Source organism: Miscanthus floridulus, chromosome 13, assembly GCF_019320115.1.
Source record: "Miscanthus floridulus cultivar M001 chromosome 13, ASM1932011v1, whole genome shotgun sequence".
NCBI classification, from domain to species: domain Eukaryota; kingdom Viridiplantae; phylum Streptophyta; class Magnoliopsida; order Poales; family Poaceae; genus Miscanthus; species Miscanthus floridulus.
The window spans coordinates 71,566,225-71,582,197 of record NC_089592.1 but is presented as its reverse complement, the minus strand read 5'-3'; the positions used below and the strand labels follow the sequence as shown (position 1 = coordinate 71,582,197).

Genomic DNA, 15,973 nt, shown 5'->3' with positions numbered 1-15,973 from the left:
GAGCTCTCATATATAAATATAGAGGAGAGATGGGGCAGACGGCAGAGGATCGAGCACGCATCTTGTGATCCCGTGTCCCGTGTGAAAGAGATATCCACATCCACCAGGGGGCAACGGCAATGCCAATTGCCAATTGCCAATGCATGAGACCATATATTGCCATATTCCCTGCTTGGTGTTTTTATTTATTATTTATCTATTTATTTATTGTGCTGCTTACTCAAAGTATACTATTTATATTTAGCTAAATGATCCTATTTGCAAACTTTGTGGGACAGACCACGAGAGCCGGGGCTGTGTGTGTTTCCGTGTGTGGTGTATTCTTGTCTTGGATTCCAGACTCCCGTGATGATGGGAGACGAGGCTCAGGGGCTGGGTTGCGTTTCATCATCAAACCAAAGATCCAATCCCTAGCGTGCCGTCCCTCTCCCTCTTCGTCTCCGTCTCTGTCTCTGTCTCCTATCCGCCCCCAAATTAAATCCTCCTGCTGTCATGCTCGCCTTTTCTATTCCTTGGCTGCCGATGCATGATGCTTCCTTTCTTTCTTTCTTCCCCATCTCTTGGCATTGTTGATGTTGCGTGGAACGGAAACTTTCGTCTCCCTCCCTATCTCTCTGCCGACTCCACCAAACCTACCGACCTATCAATTATCATCCATGCATGCCTCTGCTCTGCTTGCTTCTTCCGATCCTGTGCCTTTCACTCTTTTGGTGGCTGGAGATTGCTTTGCCTTCTGGGTTCCTTCTTCAAAATAAAACTAGGCTTTCAGACTCTCAGGTCAAAATGAAAACTTGTGGTCACCACTGTAGCTTGCTGCTGGGTTACCAGATCAGGCCAAAACTCTATGGTTACTGTTGCACCTTGCTGACTGTGTATCTGTACGCGCGTGCTACTTTCTGAATCCTGATCTTTTTTCCCTTTTCGTACATACATACTGAAACCATTCAGCAGGTTCTTTCATACATACATAGTGATTTAGTACATTATTCCATTATTAGAGCATATATAGTAGCATTCAAGTTAAAAGATCTCTGGATTTGACGCTAGCTCATCGTGTATACATGCATTAATCTTCTCGAATGGATCAGATTGAAGTGATTAATTTCTAAATGGACCTGATGGAGGCAGCACTGAGAGACCATCGACTCATCGAGTTCGATTGTTGGCTGCGTATGCTGCACCTGAGCCTGGTTTCCATCTTAGCAGCACTGAAGGATATAATAGTTTTTCTTGGACTACGCATGCAGAAGTTCTGGAAAATTATTATTATTTTTTGGTTGGTGTGTGGTGTGTGTAGTTAAGTGGCAACTGACAGATCAGCATGCATACAAGAGTAATGGACATTTGGGTGTCACTAAGTTTTTTTTTGCTTTTCCAACATGTCGGCTTCTATAAGTAGTGGAATTGAATGTCAGTCATATTCCCATCTCAGTTACTCCATTTATAGTCATGTTCTCCATTGCTATATGAGTGCACCTTTTTTTGCTTTAGCTGTCTGGGTTAGTTTTGTTTAGTTCCAGCAGTTCTTTCTATCTCCAGTGCTATATATTAGGAAAGTCAATTACAAATGAATTTTGAAGCGTGACTTTATAAAAACAAAAGAGCTATGTGTGCAGTTTGCTTTACTATGCCACTTTGCAGTTCTTTATAGTCATGTCCTCCTCTACTCAGCAGTTGTTGCTTTTTTTACACATTTTCCTCTCTATGTTTGCTAAGTAGCTGTTGCTTTTTTTTGCCAAATCTCCCCTCTCCTTTGTTTTGCTGATGATGAAATTGTCCAAGTCCATACATTGTATGGAATATGAGCTGATGATCAAGAACTTGTGAGGAACTTGGCATCATTAGCAGTCGCCCCTACATTACCTTCTCCTCTCTTCTCTGTTATGATGCCTTGATGCTCGAAGTTCAAGATCAAATGATGATTGATATGTTTCTGAGGCCTCTACTACTGCTACTTCTCGTTTTTTTGACATATTGTTGTTTTATAGGACTACTTTGTTTTATAGATCTTTTTTATTTCTTATACCTTCTCGCGTACATAAAGCACACTTTCTTGTAACTATTAGAACAAAGCGTGAAATAATGTCACGAACACCAGATAGTGCAGTCCGATGCCCCGAGCATGATGAGCAGCCAACCCTTGAGAAGCAAGCACTAGAGGACCAGCTTACTCAGGAATAGTTCGATAACGAGGTAGAAAAGGATCTAGAAGTGATGCTTACTCAGGAGCAGTGTGACGAGGAGGAAAGCCCCGAAGGAGAGACTGCTGAAGGCGAACAAGAAGAGGATGATGATGATGATGACTCAGAAGAGGGATATGAAAGTCCTGAGGATCCTTTCCCACGTGAAGCCAGAAGGAGGCCAACGTAGAAAGATTTGGACAAAGATTTTGACCCAAACGAGGAGGTAGGGAAAAAGCCTTAGCTTATAAATTTTGCTAATGATTTGGCTGTGTTACCTCTGCTAACACTTTGACCTGTCGTATATACAGGTCCCTCTTGAAACTCGAAAAAGACGACGTCGACGTCCGTGACATCTCACGGGACAAGACGGAGTAGAGGAAAGGAGAGCAGAGGCAACAGCCACAGAGACAGATCACGATGTCTTTGCTCCACAACCTCAAGACACAACCTCGACTACCAAGCCTAAGAGGAAATGAGGGAATAGAAAAGGAAATCTATATCCAGATAAGGCATGCTATGTGATAACGGAGGTCAGGCCAGCAGGGGGAGATCCTTGAGCCAAAGGAATTAAGAGGACGATTCCGTAATACGATCGGGGCCCTAGTAAGAGATAAATTGAACCCAGCAATCCCTAATTGGAAAGAGGTACTAGAGAACAAAAAGAATGAACTATGGGATAGGCAGCTGAAGCTCAATTTTAGATTTTCGGAGGGTAAGCACGAATTGGTAAAAAAATGCTATCAGGATGATGGGAGAGTCATTCCGACGTTGGATGTCGGAGCTCAACATGAAGTATATCCAAAAGGGGTTAACTCCCTTCAACGAGTTCGGCAAAATAACTCCTAGTCAATGGGAGGAGCTCGTGGCTCAGAAGACTTCACCAGAGGCATTGGAGCTCAGTGCCCGTAACACCGAGCTGGCGAAGAGGAACAAACACCACCATCATCTAGGCCTCGGTGGCTACTATGCCAAGGAAGAATAGTTTAGGAAGATGGACGAAGAGGCCATAGCTGCTAGGAATATCGATGTGACAAATTTGAAGGTACGCTCAAGGAACTAGATATATGCGAGGAGTACAGAATCATCCGGCAGTAATCTTAAATTTGATAAGCCAGAGACCCAAGAGGCGGTATCAAGGATACTAAAATATGCTGAAGACAAGGAGAAGGGTTCATTCAATCCTTCTAGAGAGAGGGACGAGCTTAGCCTTGGCTTAGGAAACAAGGAGCACACAGGCCGCACCAGGGGGCTAGGGAAAAGGACGACCTAGAAGCAAGGATTCGAAGAGGACAGGCACATATACAAGAAACATGGCTGAGACCGGGAGACTAGTCTTGAGCTCCAAGTGAAGACTCTAGTTGCGAAGGTGCTGGAGGAGCAAGGACTGTCTACGGAGCCACAGATATTAGTGACGTCACCGGGAGAACTGGCATTAGTTGGTAGCCCTCCAAAAGTTCCTAGCAGCCAAGGTTCCACTGCAGCCACAATCCCAGTCGATCGCATATGGGAACCAACTAGTTGTACCTTGGTGTTTCTCAGCGGCTGGCAGAACACTGTGATGGAGGTGGCAACGGGTGTGGCACATCCTCCCGGTGGCTTACACCACAATAATAAGATACCGCCGAACTACACTAGGGTCGAGGTACATACAGTGAAGCCCGAGTTCATGCAGTGGAGGATAGACTATGCAACTCCCGAGGGGCTGGTGTTACTCGGAGATGTTATGGGGCAGTTCATCCTCTGACACAAATGGGACATTATATTGACTGCTTCTTCACCGCCTCCCCCTCTCCCAAATTTGGAGCGAGTTGTTGAGATCGGGGAGATATTTTCACCGTCTCGTGACCCCCACATTCCTGAGATGCCATATTCTTCCCTGCCTCCTAGCAAGCATGTGCCTAATGAGATGCCATAACCTTCTCCAACTCGTACCGAGCAAGTGCATCATGAGATACCACAGTCTTCTCAACAAGCATAGTTGATACATGAACAACGAGTGCCTCCTGAAGAAGCTGCAGCACAAGAAGATGAGGACATGCCTGAATGGGAACTTCGAAAGAAGCATCCAATCACCATAAGGCTAGTTTATGTTTCGATCAAAGACGTCCCGTCGGTGTCCAAGTGTTATTCCCATGACCAATTGAAGCCTAAGAACCAAGTTAAAAAAGTCCCATCACGGGGTTTTGAGGAGGCCGTCACTAGCAAACTCCACCAAATTGTAAAGCAGTATCCAAATGTTGATGCCATCAAATGGTCAAAGGATTGCCTGAAAACATATGAACCAGGACATCTAGCGTCTACCACTTGGAATGAGAAGGTTCCATAATTGGTACTTGCGTGTTCTCCCAACGAGCATAGATAGCATACAAGCATGCTTCCCCACTAGCACATTTGGAAGCCCACCTGAGAAAATTGTCTTTGACTTCAATGACATGCAAACATGCTTTCACCTGGGAGAAATGGAGATGAATCTAATTCGCATATGGTGCTTGTAAGTCCTTGTCCTCCTGATATGATATGAATGTAATCTTTGAATTTTGTTGTAACTAACCCACGCCGTAATTTGTAGAATGCAAGTTCACATTGTCAAACAAATGCCAAGTGTGAAAGCCAGGTATGTGGACCCTCAAGCTATAGCCCAAACAAATTTTAATTACCCTAAACGGTGGACACTGGATGCCAAAGAGCTAGCTGCTGCAAAGACTCTTCGGGAGAAAGAGCACATCTGTACGGCGAAACTAAGGGAAGAGTCCCTTAAGGTTGCGGCATACATTGCCCTGGCTTTCAAAAATCTCCAACAACACTCTACTATATGGCTACCATACAACTTCGAGTAAGTTCAACTCTATACTTGAAGCTTTGTTTGATATATTTTATTCGATGTAAAAGAGCTTATCTAGTTCTATGATTAAATCCATGCAGCAACCACTGGATTTGTATAGTCGTCGATGTCGGGAGGAGCATGGCATGGGTCTTTGATTCATTAGATAAGGACATGATGACATACAAAGACTTCATATCGATTCTCAAGACGTATACATATCGAGAATCCTCATTAGCTTATATGTTTGTATACATACTTGTAACGTTCACTTTTGGATACTAACAAGTTGTATTTGCCTAAAATAATTCGAACAGGGCATTTAGGTTCTATGTCACTAATCATCATGGAAGGCATAATCTAGCAAGGAAGAAAAAGCTGGCTATAAAAACACTATGTGCGGTAAGTGTAACTTACTTCTTCAGTACTCCGTTACATGGCTGTCAAAAGCATTACTTAACATTTTCATATGCAAAACACACAGTGCCCCAAGCAGAAGACTGGAAGTGTACATTGTGGATATTATATATGTTCTATGATGAGTAACACCGGTGCCTACAGGAGACACCCTTTAAGGGTAAGTTTGAACCTCTTCACCCGTAGTATAAAAACTTCGTACATGGTATGAAATACTAAACCGAAACTTGTTCTCTTATAGTGGAGAGAAGAGAAAGGAATGAAAAGAGACCCATACAAGGATGACCAACTCTTAGAGCTCGTCGACGACCTTTGTAACTTTATATTAGACCAGATTGTACACGTTAGAGGCGCCTACCATGACCGAGAGTATGAGTTAGGTACAAATCCTCAGTACCAACACCTTCGGGAGACTGAAAGGCTAGCTCTAGGACGTTGATAACAATGTGTATGGAATTTATATATTTAATGATGGATTGTATATATTCTTGTGAATTGGACTTGTAATTGTAGTTTATAGAACACTCTTGTGCTTGTAGTCGCGGTCGCGGGGCGTTCGGCAACGCGAACGCGGTTCAGAACATTGGTCGCGGGGCGTTTGGCAACGCAAACGGGGTTCGAAATGTTGGTCACGGGGCGTTCGGCAACGCGAACGCGGTTCAGAATGTTGGTCGTCGGCCGTTCGGCAACGCGATTTTGAGTTGTAAATTTAAAATTTTTTTGGCGGGAAAACGTATTGTAGGAGTGGTTCTAGATTGAACCTCCCCTACAAATACATGTTTGTAGGGGCGGTTGGTACTACAGCCGCCCCTATAAATCAATTTGTAGGGGTGGCTGGAAACACCAGCCGCCCCTACAAATCGATTTGTAGGGGCGGCCTGGGAACCGCCCCCTATAAATGCATGATTTGTAGAGACTCTTGCGTAGGGACGGCTGGGCAAACCGCTCCTACAAATGGTTATGAGCCGCCCCTAAAAATCAATTCTGTAGTAGTGTTTTTTTTCTTTTGTTATTGCTTGCATGCCTGCTCTCGGTTCTACTACAATCAGAGATGAACTTTAACTTTACCCATTTCCTGAGTAAAAAATAGGAAGATGAACATCCAGCCAAATAGCTTCAAAATAGGAGTAACTAAGATCAAATACATTTTACGATAATGCTTGGTCACGGGCGTTCGCCCCATCCGGATGCCGCGCGCCTCAGTCCACCTCGCTGCTTTCTCCCACTGTGCGTCTCACCCCGTACCGCTCGCTCGCTTGATCCTCGCTCTCACCCGTCGCGTGCACCCACCTGCGCCGCTCGCTCCTCGCTCTGGCCGTACCGCGTCCGCTCCCTCTCTCGTAGCGCGCGCCACCCGCCTCGCCGAGCCAAGGGGCAGTGCTGGTGGTGGTTGTGCTCGCGCATCGCTGCTGATCCTGGTGGTGATGGTGCTCGTGCGCCACCGGATCCCACCCCCACGATCGGAATTAATAGACCGGTCCTGACCTTCCCCTCCGTATGTTGCAAATGTATGTTTCAAGTGTTTCTGATATTTTAGAGGTATGTTGCTATTGTTTCGTATGGATGTTGCAAAAGTAGATCAGGATGTTGCACACGTTGCAAGTGTTTCAGAGGTATGTTGCAAGAGTTTGTTCAAAATGTTTCATCTGTTTTAGACGTACGTTGCAAGTGTTTTATCAGGATGATGTTACAATGGCTATGTTGCAAGTGTATGTTTCATTTATTTCAGTTGTATGTTGCAATTATTTTATCTGAGCGTTGCAAAAGTAGATCTTGATGTAGGGTGGTCAAGCGAGGAAGAGAGAACTAAGCGCGGAAGCCATGGCGACATTGGTCGTAAGTTGGCGGTAGTGCTCCACGGAGGACGCGCATACATTGGCCCTGGAGTGGGTCTTCATCGCACTGCTCCTGATCAATGGCATGCCCGCCTATGTCGTCGTCGTCGCACGGGAGCCATCACGGCGTGGTGACGCTGGCATGGCAGGGCGGGCTCTCGTATTATGCGGGCACGGTGGATGCGTGGGGGACGGGATGGGGCACGACAGGTGTGTCGAATGGGAGCTATGTCTGGATGCAAGCCTAGGGCCGGATATCCGGACGCTAGCCTTACCACCAAAATTAACAAAAATGGTAAAATTATCTTTAACAACTCCCACCATCATAGATATAGAAATATATGGTAAATCTCTACGGTGCTCGAGTGTTTCTCGCGCTTTGGTCACTCGATTTGCTGGCCGTCCATCTGGTGTTGGCAACGGACGCAATCATCCTATGCCCGCGCACTCTTCCCCACCGCATACAGCTGGAAAAAACACTCAGGGCAGTCCCAATGGTGCATTGATGATGGTTTCTATCCTCATTAAATGACTTGCCACGTAGACAAAATGCTGACATGGTAACGTAATTAATGAAGAAAGAGAGCAAAAATCATAGAAATGGTTTCTTCATGAAGAAACCAGGTCTACTCTTGACCCAATGCACCAAGAAACCATGAAATCGCCATTGGGAAGAAATCACCAGTTTCTAGGGAGCTCGTGTCGCACTCCTATTGGAGGAAAAGATAGAGTTGGGAGAGAGAAAAAGAAAATGGTTATTACTCATAGAAACCATGGGTTGGAAAGCACTACTTTTTTTTTGTACGATATCCTATGTTATAGAAACTACTAGTTTTTTTCATTGGGACTGCCCTCACACGGCACGACAGTCCACAGGGTTGTCACGTTCCATGAGACGGTGCTTTACTCCAGTCTAGCTAACACCCTGCACCCCATTTACTTGCATACACGATTTGGCTTGGACGCTGTAAACATCTCCACGATCATGTGGTTATGGGAATCGAGTGACAGACCACCTTAAAACACTCGATTTGTTTTGTTTGGTAAATTCTAGTGATTTAAGCTATTCTGCCACTCGGGTGACGGGAGAGTGTAAATCACCTGAGTTTTCATTAGACACAACCATAATATATATATTCATATAATCATATACTTCCTCGATTCCAAATTATGAGATATTTTGGTATTTCTAGATTCATAGGTTTTACTATATATCTACATATAACATATATCTAGGTGCGTAGAAAAAAAAACTATGAATCTAAAAAGACAAAACATCTTATAATTTAGAACAGACGAAGTATATAATAATAATAAGACCCGAGTCAGTTAGCAAGAAAGACAAAACTTATATTTGATACAAGTTAACACATTATTCACCCATATCCATCGATCATATCATCACACACTTATACACTCTGTTCGCTTGATCGTATCAGCCATGATATAATGTTTTTCTTTCACAACAAAACATCATCAGCTGACTTATAAGCCACATAAACGATGAAGCGAACAGGGTGATAAAGGAGTTTTATCTTCACAATTTACATCAGTATATGACAGCGTAATTACTACGTACGTATCAGTTAATATCGCCTCGATCTTCATCGTCTTCTCCAAGCTAGTTGGCAATTTGACATACCTCTGCTGGCTAAGCTTGTTTGCATGCGTACATGCACGTGTTCACACGCACGTACGGTCGGCCGAGCGCAACCGCGATGTTTGCCGGCCGCTCACCTCACCTTCTCATCTCTTAGCCCTGGACGCTCGCCGGCTGAGCACCACCCAGTAAAGCACCCGGTAGAGAAGGAAGAAGCCGAACAGAACCTGCACGCCGGTCCACCGCTCCTCCGCCGTGAGCCCCTTCTCCACCAGCACGTCGTGCCCCGTGTCCGAGCACTCGCTGCCGTCGGCGGCTCCCCCGCCCACACCGAAGCACCGGTTCGCCGCGCACGTGTACTCGTTCGCCAACAGCGCGTCCAGCGCGTACTTGTAGGGCGACACGTAGTGCATGAACACCCAGTACGACGGCATGCTCCCCCGCGACAGGAAGTAGCCGGAGAAGAGGAAGAAGCCGGCCAGCGACACGGATACCAGGGACATGCCGGCGATGTAGTCCGGCGCGAACGAGCTCACGAACAGCACGAACGAGTTGGCCGTCAGCACCACCGCCCACACCACCAGGACGAACGCCGCGAAGGCGCCCGCCGACGAGCAGAGCCCCACGAGGAAGTAGACGCACACGGAGTAGAGCAGCGCCACCGCTAGGAGGTACGGCAGGAACACCAGCGTGGCCGCCGCCACGTGCGACGACAGCCGGTACAGCCCCGCCGCCGTCTCCGCCAGAATGATGGGCCGCTCCGTCACGAACGTCGGCAGCGTCTCGGTCGTGGAAGTCAGCAGGAAAGTGAGCGTGAAGGCGAACAGGCCCAGCCGCTTGTGCGCGCCGGCCTCGCCGTAGCCAGCGTGGATGTAGATCGTGCCCAGCAGCGTGCCCACGAGCACGGCCTCAAGGAAGTTGGTGAGAAGCAGCTGCTTGCTCCGGTACACCACCTTCCACGCCCTCTTGTACAGTACCACCAGCTCGTGCAGCCTCGACGACGGCGAACGGCCAGTAGACGACGTCGTCGCCTTGGCCATCTTGTGGTGGCTCGACGACGGCGAGTTGGGTTCTTGCGTCGTCGGCTTGGGTTCAGGGGTAGAGGGGGTGGGATGAGGGAGCTGGTCGAGGACCTCAAGGGCGAACTCGAGTGGGTTGAGCTGCGCGGGGGCGACCAGGCCATGGGAGAGGAGGGCAGCGTCGAGGGACGCGAGGGAACCGTTGTGGAGGACGGTGCCACGGGAGAGGAGGAGCAGGCAGTCCACAGCGGAGAGGAGGCGTGCGCTTGGCTGGTGGATGGAAAGCACCACTGTCGTGCCACGCGCGGCCGCGACGGCGCGGAGGCAACTGACGACCACATGCGCCGAGGAGGAGTCTAGTCCGGACGTCGGCTCGTCGAGGAGGAGCACCCCGGGGTCGCGCAGGAGGACGAGGCCTATCGACACGCGCCGGCGCTCACCGCCGGACAGCCGTGCGGGGGAGACCCGCGTGTGCGCGACGTGGGCGAGCCTGAGGTCCGCGAGGAGCTCGGCGACCGCGGCCGAGGCGGCGGCCCGCGACTCCGGGCGCAGCAGCGACGCCGCGAACGCGAAGGTCTCGGAGACGGTGAGCAGGTCGAGCGCGACGTCCGCCTGGGGCACGTGCGCCGACAGCCTGCGGAACGACGACGTCGACCGCAGCGGCGCGGCGTTGAGCAGCAGCCGCCCGTGCGTCGGCGCCGTACGCGTGGCGAGGATGTCGAGCAGCGTGGACTTCCCGGCGCCGCTCGGGCCCACGACGGCCAGGATCTCCCCGGCCCGAGCCGTGAGGGACACGTCGCGGAGGATGTAGTCCGGCGGCGCCGCGGCCGCGCCGCACGGCTTCAGAAGCTGCGCGACGAGCGACCTCGGCGCGGCGGCCGGCTTGGCGTAGTAGATGTTCCGGGCGGCGAGCTCGTACGTGACCTTCTTGGGCGGTGGGGACGTCGGAGATGGAGGCGATGCCTCGGCATTGTCCGGTTCCGTGACAGTAGGGGTTGCCATTGTGGTGGAAGTGAAGGAGCAGAGGGAGTGCCAGAGGAAGAGAAAGGGGTCATGTACTCCAAATTCGCCGGCCCTGATCAAGGGAGTGCGTTGCGCGACTGCAGCCAGACTGCACTGAATTTTTTCCCGAGGCGCGCGTGAAGTAAACTATTTCTGTTTACGCGGGCGGTGTGGCCCTGAACGCATGTTGATGCGTCACGAGCGTCGTCTCGCCTCTCTCCTCTCTCCTCTCTCCTCTCTCCTCTCCCCTACATGACGACGAGCGCCTAACTGTCCCAGGACAAAGAGGGTTCACGAGACACAACACAAGTGTCCTACAGCAGCAGCAACCAAGGACCCGTGAAAGTAACCAACGAAACCGCCTAGCCCTCTGCATCATCGTTCTCTGTCATCCACATGATATGGTCAGATATGCATGAGATAACTATCTATGCTCCGATTCGTGTATATACTCCTTTTTGTGAGGTTGGGACTTGGGTTGCGTTTCAAAAAAAAAAAGGTTGGGACTTGGGAGAGATGCGATCTTGTCGCATTTAGCATATTTGCAGGAGTGTCATCGTGTACGACTGGCTGTGCTTCCAGCTCCCACCAAGTCCCAACTCATTATATTATCCGATCCATGCATGATCAATCAATACCTAGCTGGATAGCTAGCTTGCTCCATTGATCAGATAATGATTGTGTGTGGTCGATCATGTCGATGGATGATGAGCTGTCCCCCCCCCCCCCCCCCCCCCCCTTAAATTATGGTTATCAACAGTGCAAATTAAGTATGACCCTAATTTTCTTGGCCCTTTAGCAAATTAAATATGATCCTAATTTTTTTGGCGGCCAGTCTCCAAAGAAATCATCCTTTAGTGCCAAAACCGCCAAGGAAATTAATTTCTCTTATCTTTTATCTTTGAGTGAATTTGCTCAACAATTTTTGGCCAAGGATCATTTCCTTGGCGGTTTAAGGCCTTTCCATGGCGGTTTTTGGCACTGGCCATTTGGGATTGTGGTAGTGGCAGATGAACATGCTGCCAAACAGATTAAAAAAGAAAAATAATGAGAGAAAAAATTAGCTCTTTAATATTAGATATAGACATAGATATAGCGCCCTAAAGCTACACTTGTGACAAAGTTTCGCACAAAAATGAGTCTACGATGTTGGGACAGGGGTGCTAAGAAAGCGTGGCAGGCATAGTTGTGGCAGTGAACCAAATAGCTGCCGAAAAAACTGTGGCATGACCAACCTTTGGCGTGGCAAGTTTTGGTAACGAACCAATCAAGCCCGTTCAATTTTTCTCACCAAACTTTTTGTGGCAGACACAGTTTAGTCGAAGGTTTATCCTGGCAAACTACGGCACGAACTAAACAGGCCCATAGATTTACTGGTCGTGTTGTCGGTTGTCGAATCGATACTATTCCCACTGCCCACCCAAAGATACATAGTAATTTAGGACCTGTTTGAAACGCAGAAATGTCACAGAAATTAGGGCCCCTTTGGAACACATGAAAATTTGTATAGGATTTTCATAGGAATCGGTCCATTTTCACATGAAAAACACATAAACATAGGAAAATTTCTTTGTTCCAATGCTACCTTACACAAGCAATTTCAGAGAAATTAAGGCCCTGTTCGGCTGGCTAGAAAAACGACTGTTGTTGATGCTGATTTGTTGTGAGAGAAAAATATTATTATTTCGCTAAAACGATACGGCTGATAAGTTGAAGCGAACAGGGCCTAAAACTTTGCACGGGCTGGGCTAGAGGCCTAGAGCTGGATGGATGCTTTGGGGCTTCAAAGCCCAGACCACGAAGGGAAATCCAAATGCCAGAGTCGAGTTGTTCTAGGAAAAATCAGAGTCGGGTCGCCTACTCGTGTTGTGGCCGGAGGAGACACAAGCGAGAGGACTCGGGAGAGATTCCGCCACCGCCATCGCCGGGCTCAGATGCCGCCGCCGCAGTCTGGCATGACCCTCTGCCGCCTTCCCACGGCCACCCTTGTCCTTCCGCTTTCTCTCCCCTGTTTGCTATCTCCTCCCCGCCTGGCCCTCGCCGCACGTCGCGCCAGGGCCGTCGCCGCCAGGGCCTCCTCCTCCTCTCCATCACCGGACTCTTCCTTCGGTTCGCGGATGGAGGATTCCGTCAAGAAGACGGTGTCCGACAACCCCGTTGTCATCTACTCCAAGTCATGGTGCTCGTAAGATTAATAGCCCCAACCGAACCGAACCTAACATTGATTCATTAGCTTCGATTCGCCCTCACCTCATCTGATTGACTGATTACATGCCCAACGTCGGCAGATATTCCATGGAGGTGAAGGCGCTCTTCAAGCGGATCGGTGTGCAGCCCCACGTCATCGAGCTCGACCATCTCGGTTCGTCCCCTTTTTCCCTTCATGTCCTTCCTTCCAGAGCAATGCTCTCATGCTCTCTCTGGTACTGAACTGAGTACCGCTCTTTAATTCTGATTAACCTAAAGGATTGTCATATATGAAATCATGTATCATTACCATTGATTGTTCGACCGTTTTATATCCCATGTCCGTGGGCAATCAGGTGGCAATGTTACTGAATCATTTTTGTGACTTTGAGATGGAGATGTTTTCTGCTGTTCAAACTCTATGGTTTCTTTAGCTGCACCCCTGGCCAATTCGGGTTGACTGGTTGAGGCCGTTATAAATGTTTGATCAAGTATGTACATACATGAAAAGGTGCTCTTGCACACCCAACACCATCGGGAATTGACAATCTCAATTGCCAAAGCTCTATAGCAGGTGTAGGTTAAGATTACCTAGCCTGAACCTGTGAAAGCACAACATCCCATCAGAAATGAGCATCGATGTCTTGTGGCTTGTGATTCTCCTTGTCCTACCATGGACAGCATCAACACCCGTGTATATGACACTGCTAGTCATGTTCAGTTAGCCAAATGTGCTATGGCCATGCCCATTTTTTGCCCTGTGTGATATAAATGTGTGGTAGTTGTGCACTATTTTGTGCCTCATGGAATGTGTATGAATGTCAAATACAGTTTTTCGTTCAGGCTCCTCTCCTCTCCACTTTGCCAACCAGTTATATGGTCTTTCAGAACCCACATGTTCATAGTTTCATTTGATTTTCTTCTTCGTCACCATCAGCTACAAATCCTATGACATGCAAAAGCACTACCAGTTGAACAGTAGCTTGAACTATTGCATGTACTTGTTTGACTCGTACCAGACATAATGCATTTGGCATGCTCATAAGCACAAGGGACTTCAGCATACTTTTTTATTCCTACGTGTTTTGAGTGTGCTAGTGAAGCTGGCCATGTCAGCATATCTAAACGTACCCTCGCTATGCTTGTGTTTTTGTGTTTTACTAAGTCGCATGTCCTGAAGGGTTGTGATTTTTTGGTAATTATTTTGTACTGCAAACGAGAAACAATGTAGTAATGTAGTGATTCTATATCAATTTTCATGTTGATGTTCTTATGCAACTGACAGCTAATCCCTTTCAGGCGCTCAAGGACCACAACTACAAAATGTATTAGAGAGGCTGACTGGACAGTCTACTGTTCCTAATGTTTTCATCGGTATGCCAACTTTCCCTTTCTCACCAGCATTTTTACTGTCTAGCCTAGCTTTTTTCTTTTGTTCATGACTCAGTAGCAAAATCACTCAATGATTTTTCATATCAAGTACGGATTTTGCAGTTGGTGCCCCTAAGTGCCAATACCAATACATGTGTCCCATTTGTAGTTTGTTACTGCATGGAAATTAATTCGCGCATGCATCTTATTTTGATCTACATTGTATGACCCATTCTTTAAATAATTATTTTATTCTATTCCAGGTGGAAAGCATGTTGGTGGCTGTACAGGTATTATACATGTGCTCTTTGTTGAATGCTGGTCAATCTTTACAGTTATATACTGCATATATAATACATACAATGTTACAAATGATGATGTCCACCTGTAGATTAGATGAGAGTGTATGTAACCTCATAATATTTTTCCTGTGCTAAGCTATTCCTGCTACATGAGCAGGGGTGAAGCTAGATTAGAAATGAGCCTGGTGCATTCTCCACTGTGTATATTAAGAAATCTATACAATTTTCCTCAAACGGGAAACATGTGCAATTGTAGAAGTACCACACGGTAAAATTGAGTCAACTACTAGCACTTTTTTCCTTCAACCTGGTGCATCTGCACTTGGGTAAGTCAACATAGCTTTGCCCCTGTATTTGAGAGGCTAATTGCTGCAATTCGGCTCAGCCAAAGATACATATTCTTCTAACACTAGGAAGATAATTGAAGCAAAGGCCATCCCCATCTTAAATTTCTTCTGTGCATAACACTAGAAAGATAATGAAAGCAAATGGCCATCTCTAGGACTATAATGGAAGCAAATAGGACATCCATCTTCAATTTAGTGCTTTGTATACCTGCGCTATGGCTGCATCTGCATTACAAGGTGGGCTGTGAGTCTGCAAGAATTATATGTGTTTCCTAAGCAGCTAGCATCTGCCAGAGGATGCTGCAAAGGCTGCAGATACTGGACATTCACGTTTCCCTAGTTTGTTACTACAATCACAGCACCCTGTTTTTCTATTGTAGAAAATAAAATAAAATAAAATAAAAACTGTCGTTGGTTGCTAATACTGGCATGCCCTATTCTTATGTTGTAGATACTGTGAAGCTGTATCGCAAGGGGGAGCTAGCTAGCTTGCTGTCGGACCTGGATATCAACATTAACAACTCATGACAAGTTTGAGCATGTTCTGCAAGGATGGATTTGAGGCTTGAGAGACTTGGGCAGCCCTGTATTGAGTTTTTAATTGTTGCAGATCCATTATGCCTGCATGAAAAAAAAACTGGTGTCATTTACACATTTTTGTTTGGTACCCCGATTAAGAGCCTGTTCGCTTGGTCGTATTTGGCTTATAAGCCAACGAACAGTATTTTTCTCTTACACCAAACCAGCCAACGATACTTTCAGCCATGACTTATAAGACAAACCAGCCCAAACGAATAGGGGGTAAACCATTGAATTTGACCATTGTATGCACATTGCTAGAAAGAAAAGGGAACGAACTCGAAAATCTTGTGTCCTTGGCAATTTCTTG

At 47.2% G+C, this 15,973-nt stretch overlaps 2 protein-coding genes across 2 annotated transcripts; one reads left to right on the top strand and one right to left on the bottom strand.

The window, feature by feature from the left end:
- Positions 1–8,591: 8,591 nt before the first annotated feature.
- Positions 8,592–11,091, bottom strand: LOC136501218 (ABC transporter G family member 4-like). The gene has a single exon (XM_066496717.1). The coding sequence runs from the start codon at positions 10,875–10,877 to the stop codon at positions 9,003–9,005; it is 1,875 nt and encodes a 624-aa protein (XP_066352814.1). The 5' UTR covers positions 10,878–11,091; the 3' UTR covers positions 8,592–9,002.
- A 1,613-nt stretch (positions 11,092–12,704) lies between these two features.
- Positions 12,705–15,808, top strand: LOC136499002 (monothiol glutaredoxin-S10-like). Its single transcript, XM_066494700.1, has 5 exons — positions 12,705–13,062; positions 13,166–13,239; positions 14,364–14,438; positions 14,699–14,725; positions 15,536–15,808. Exons 1-5 carry the CDS (start codon positions 12,812–12,814, stop codon positions 15,610–15,612), a joined length of 504 nt encoding a protein of 167 aa, XP_066350797.1. The 5' UTR covers positions 12,705–12,811; the 3' UTR covers positions 15,613–15,808.
- The last annotated feature ends 165 nt before the right edge of the window (positions 15,809–15,973 follow it).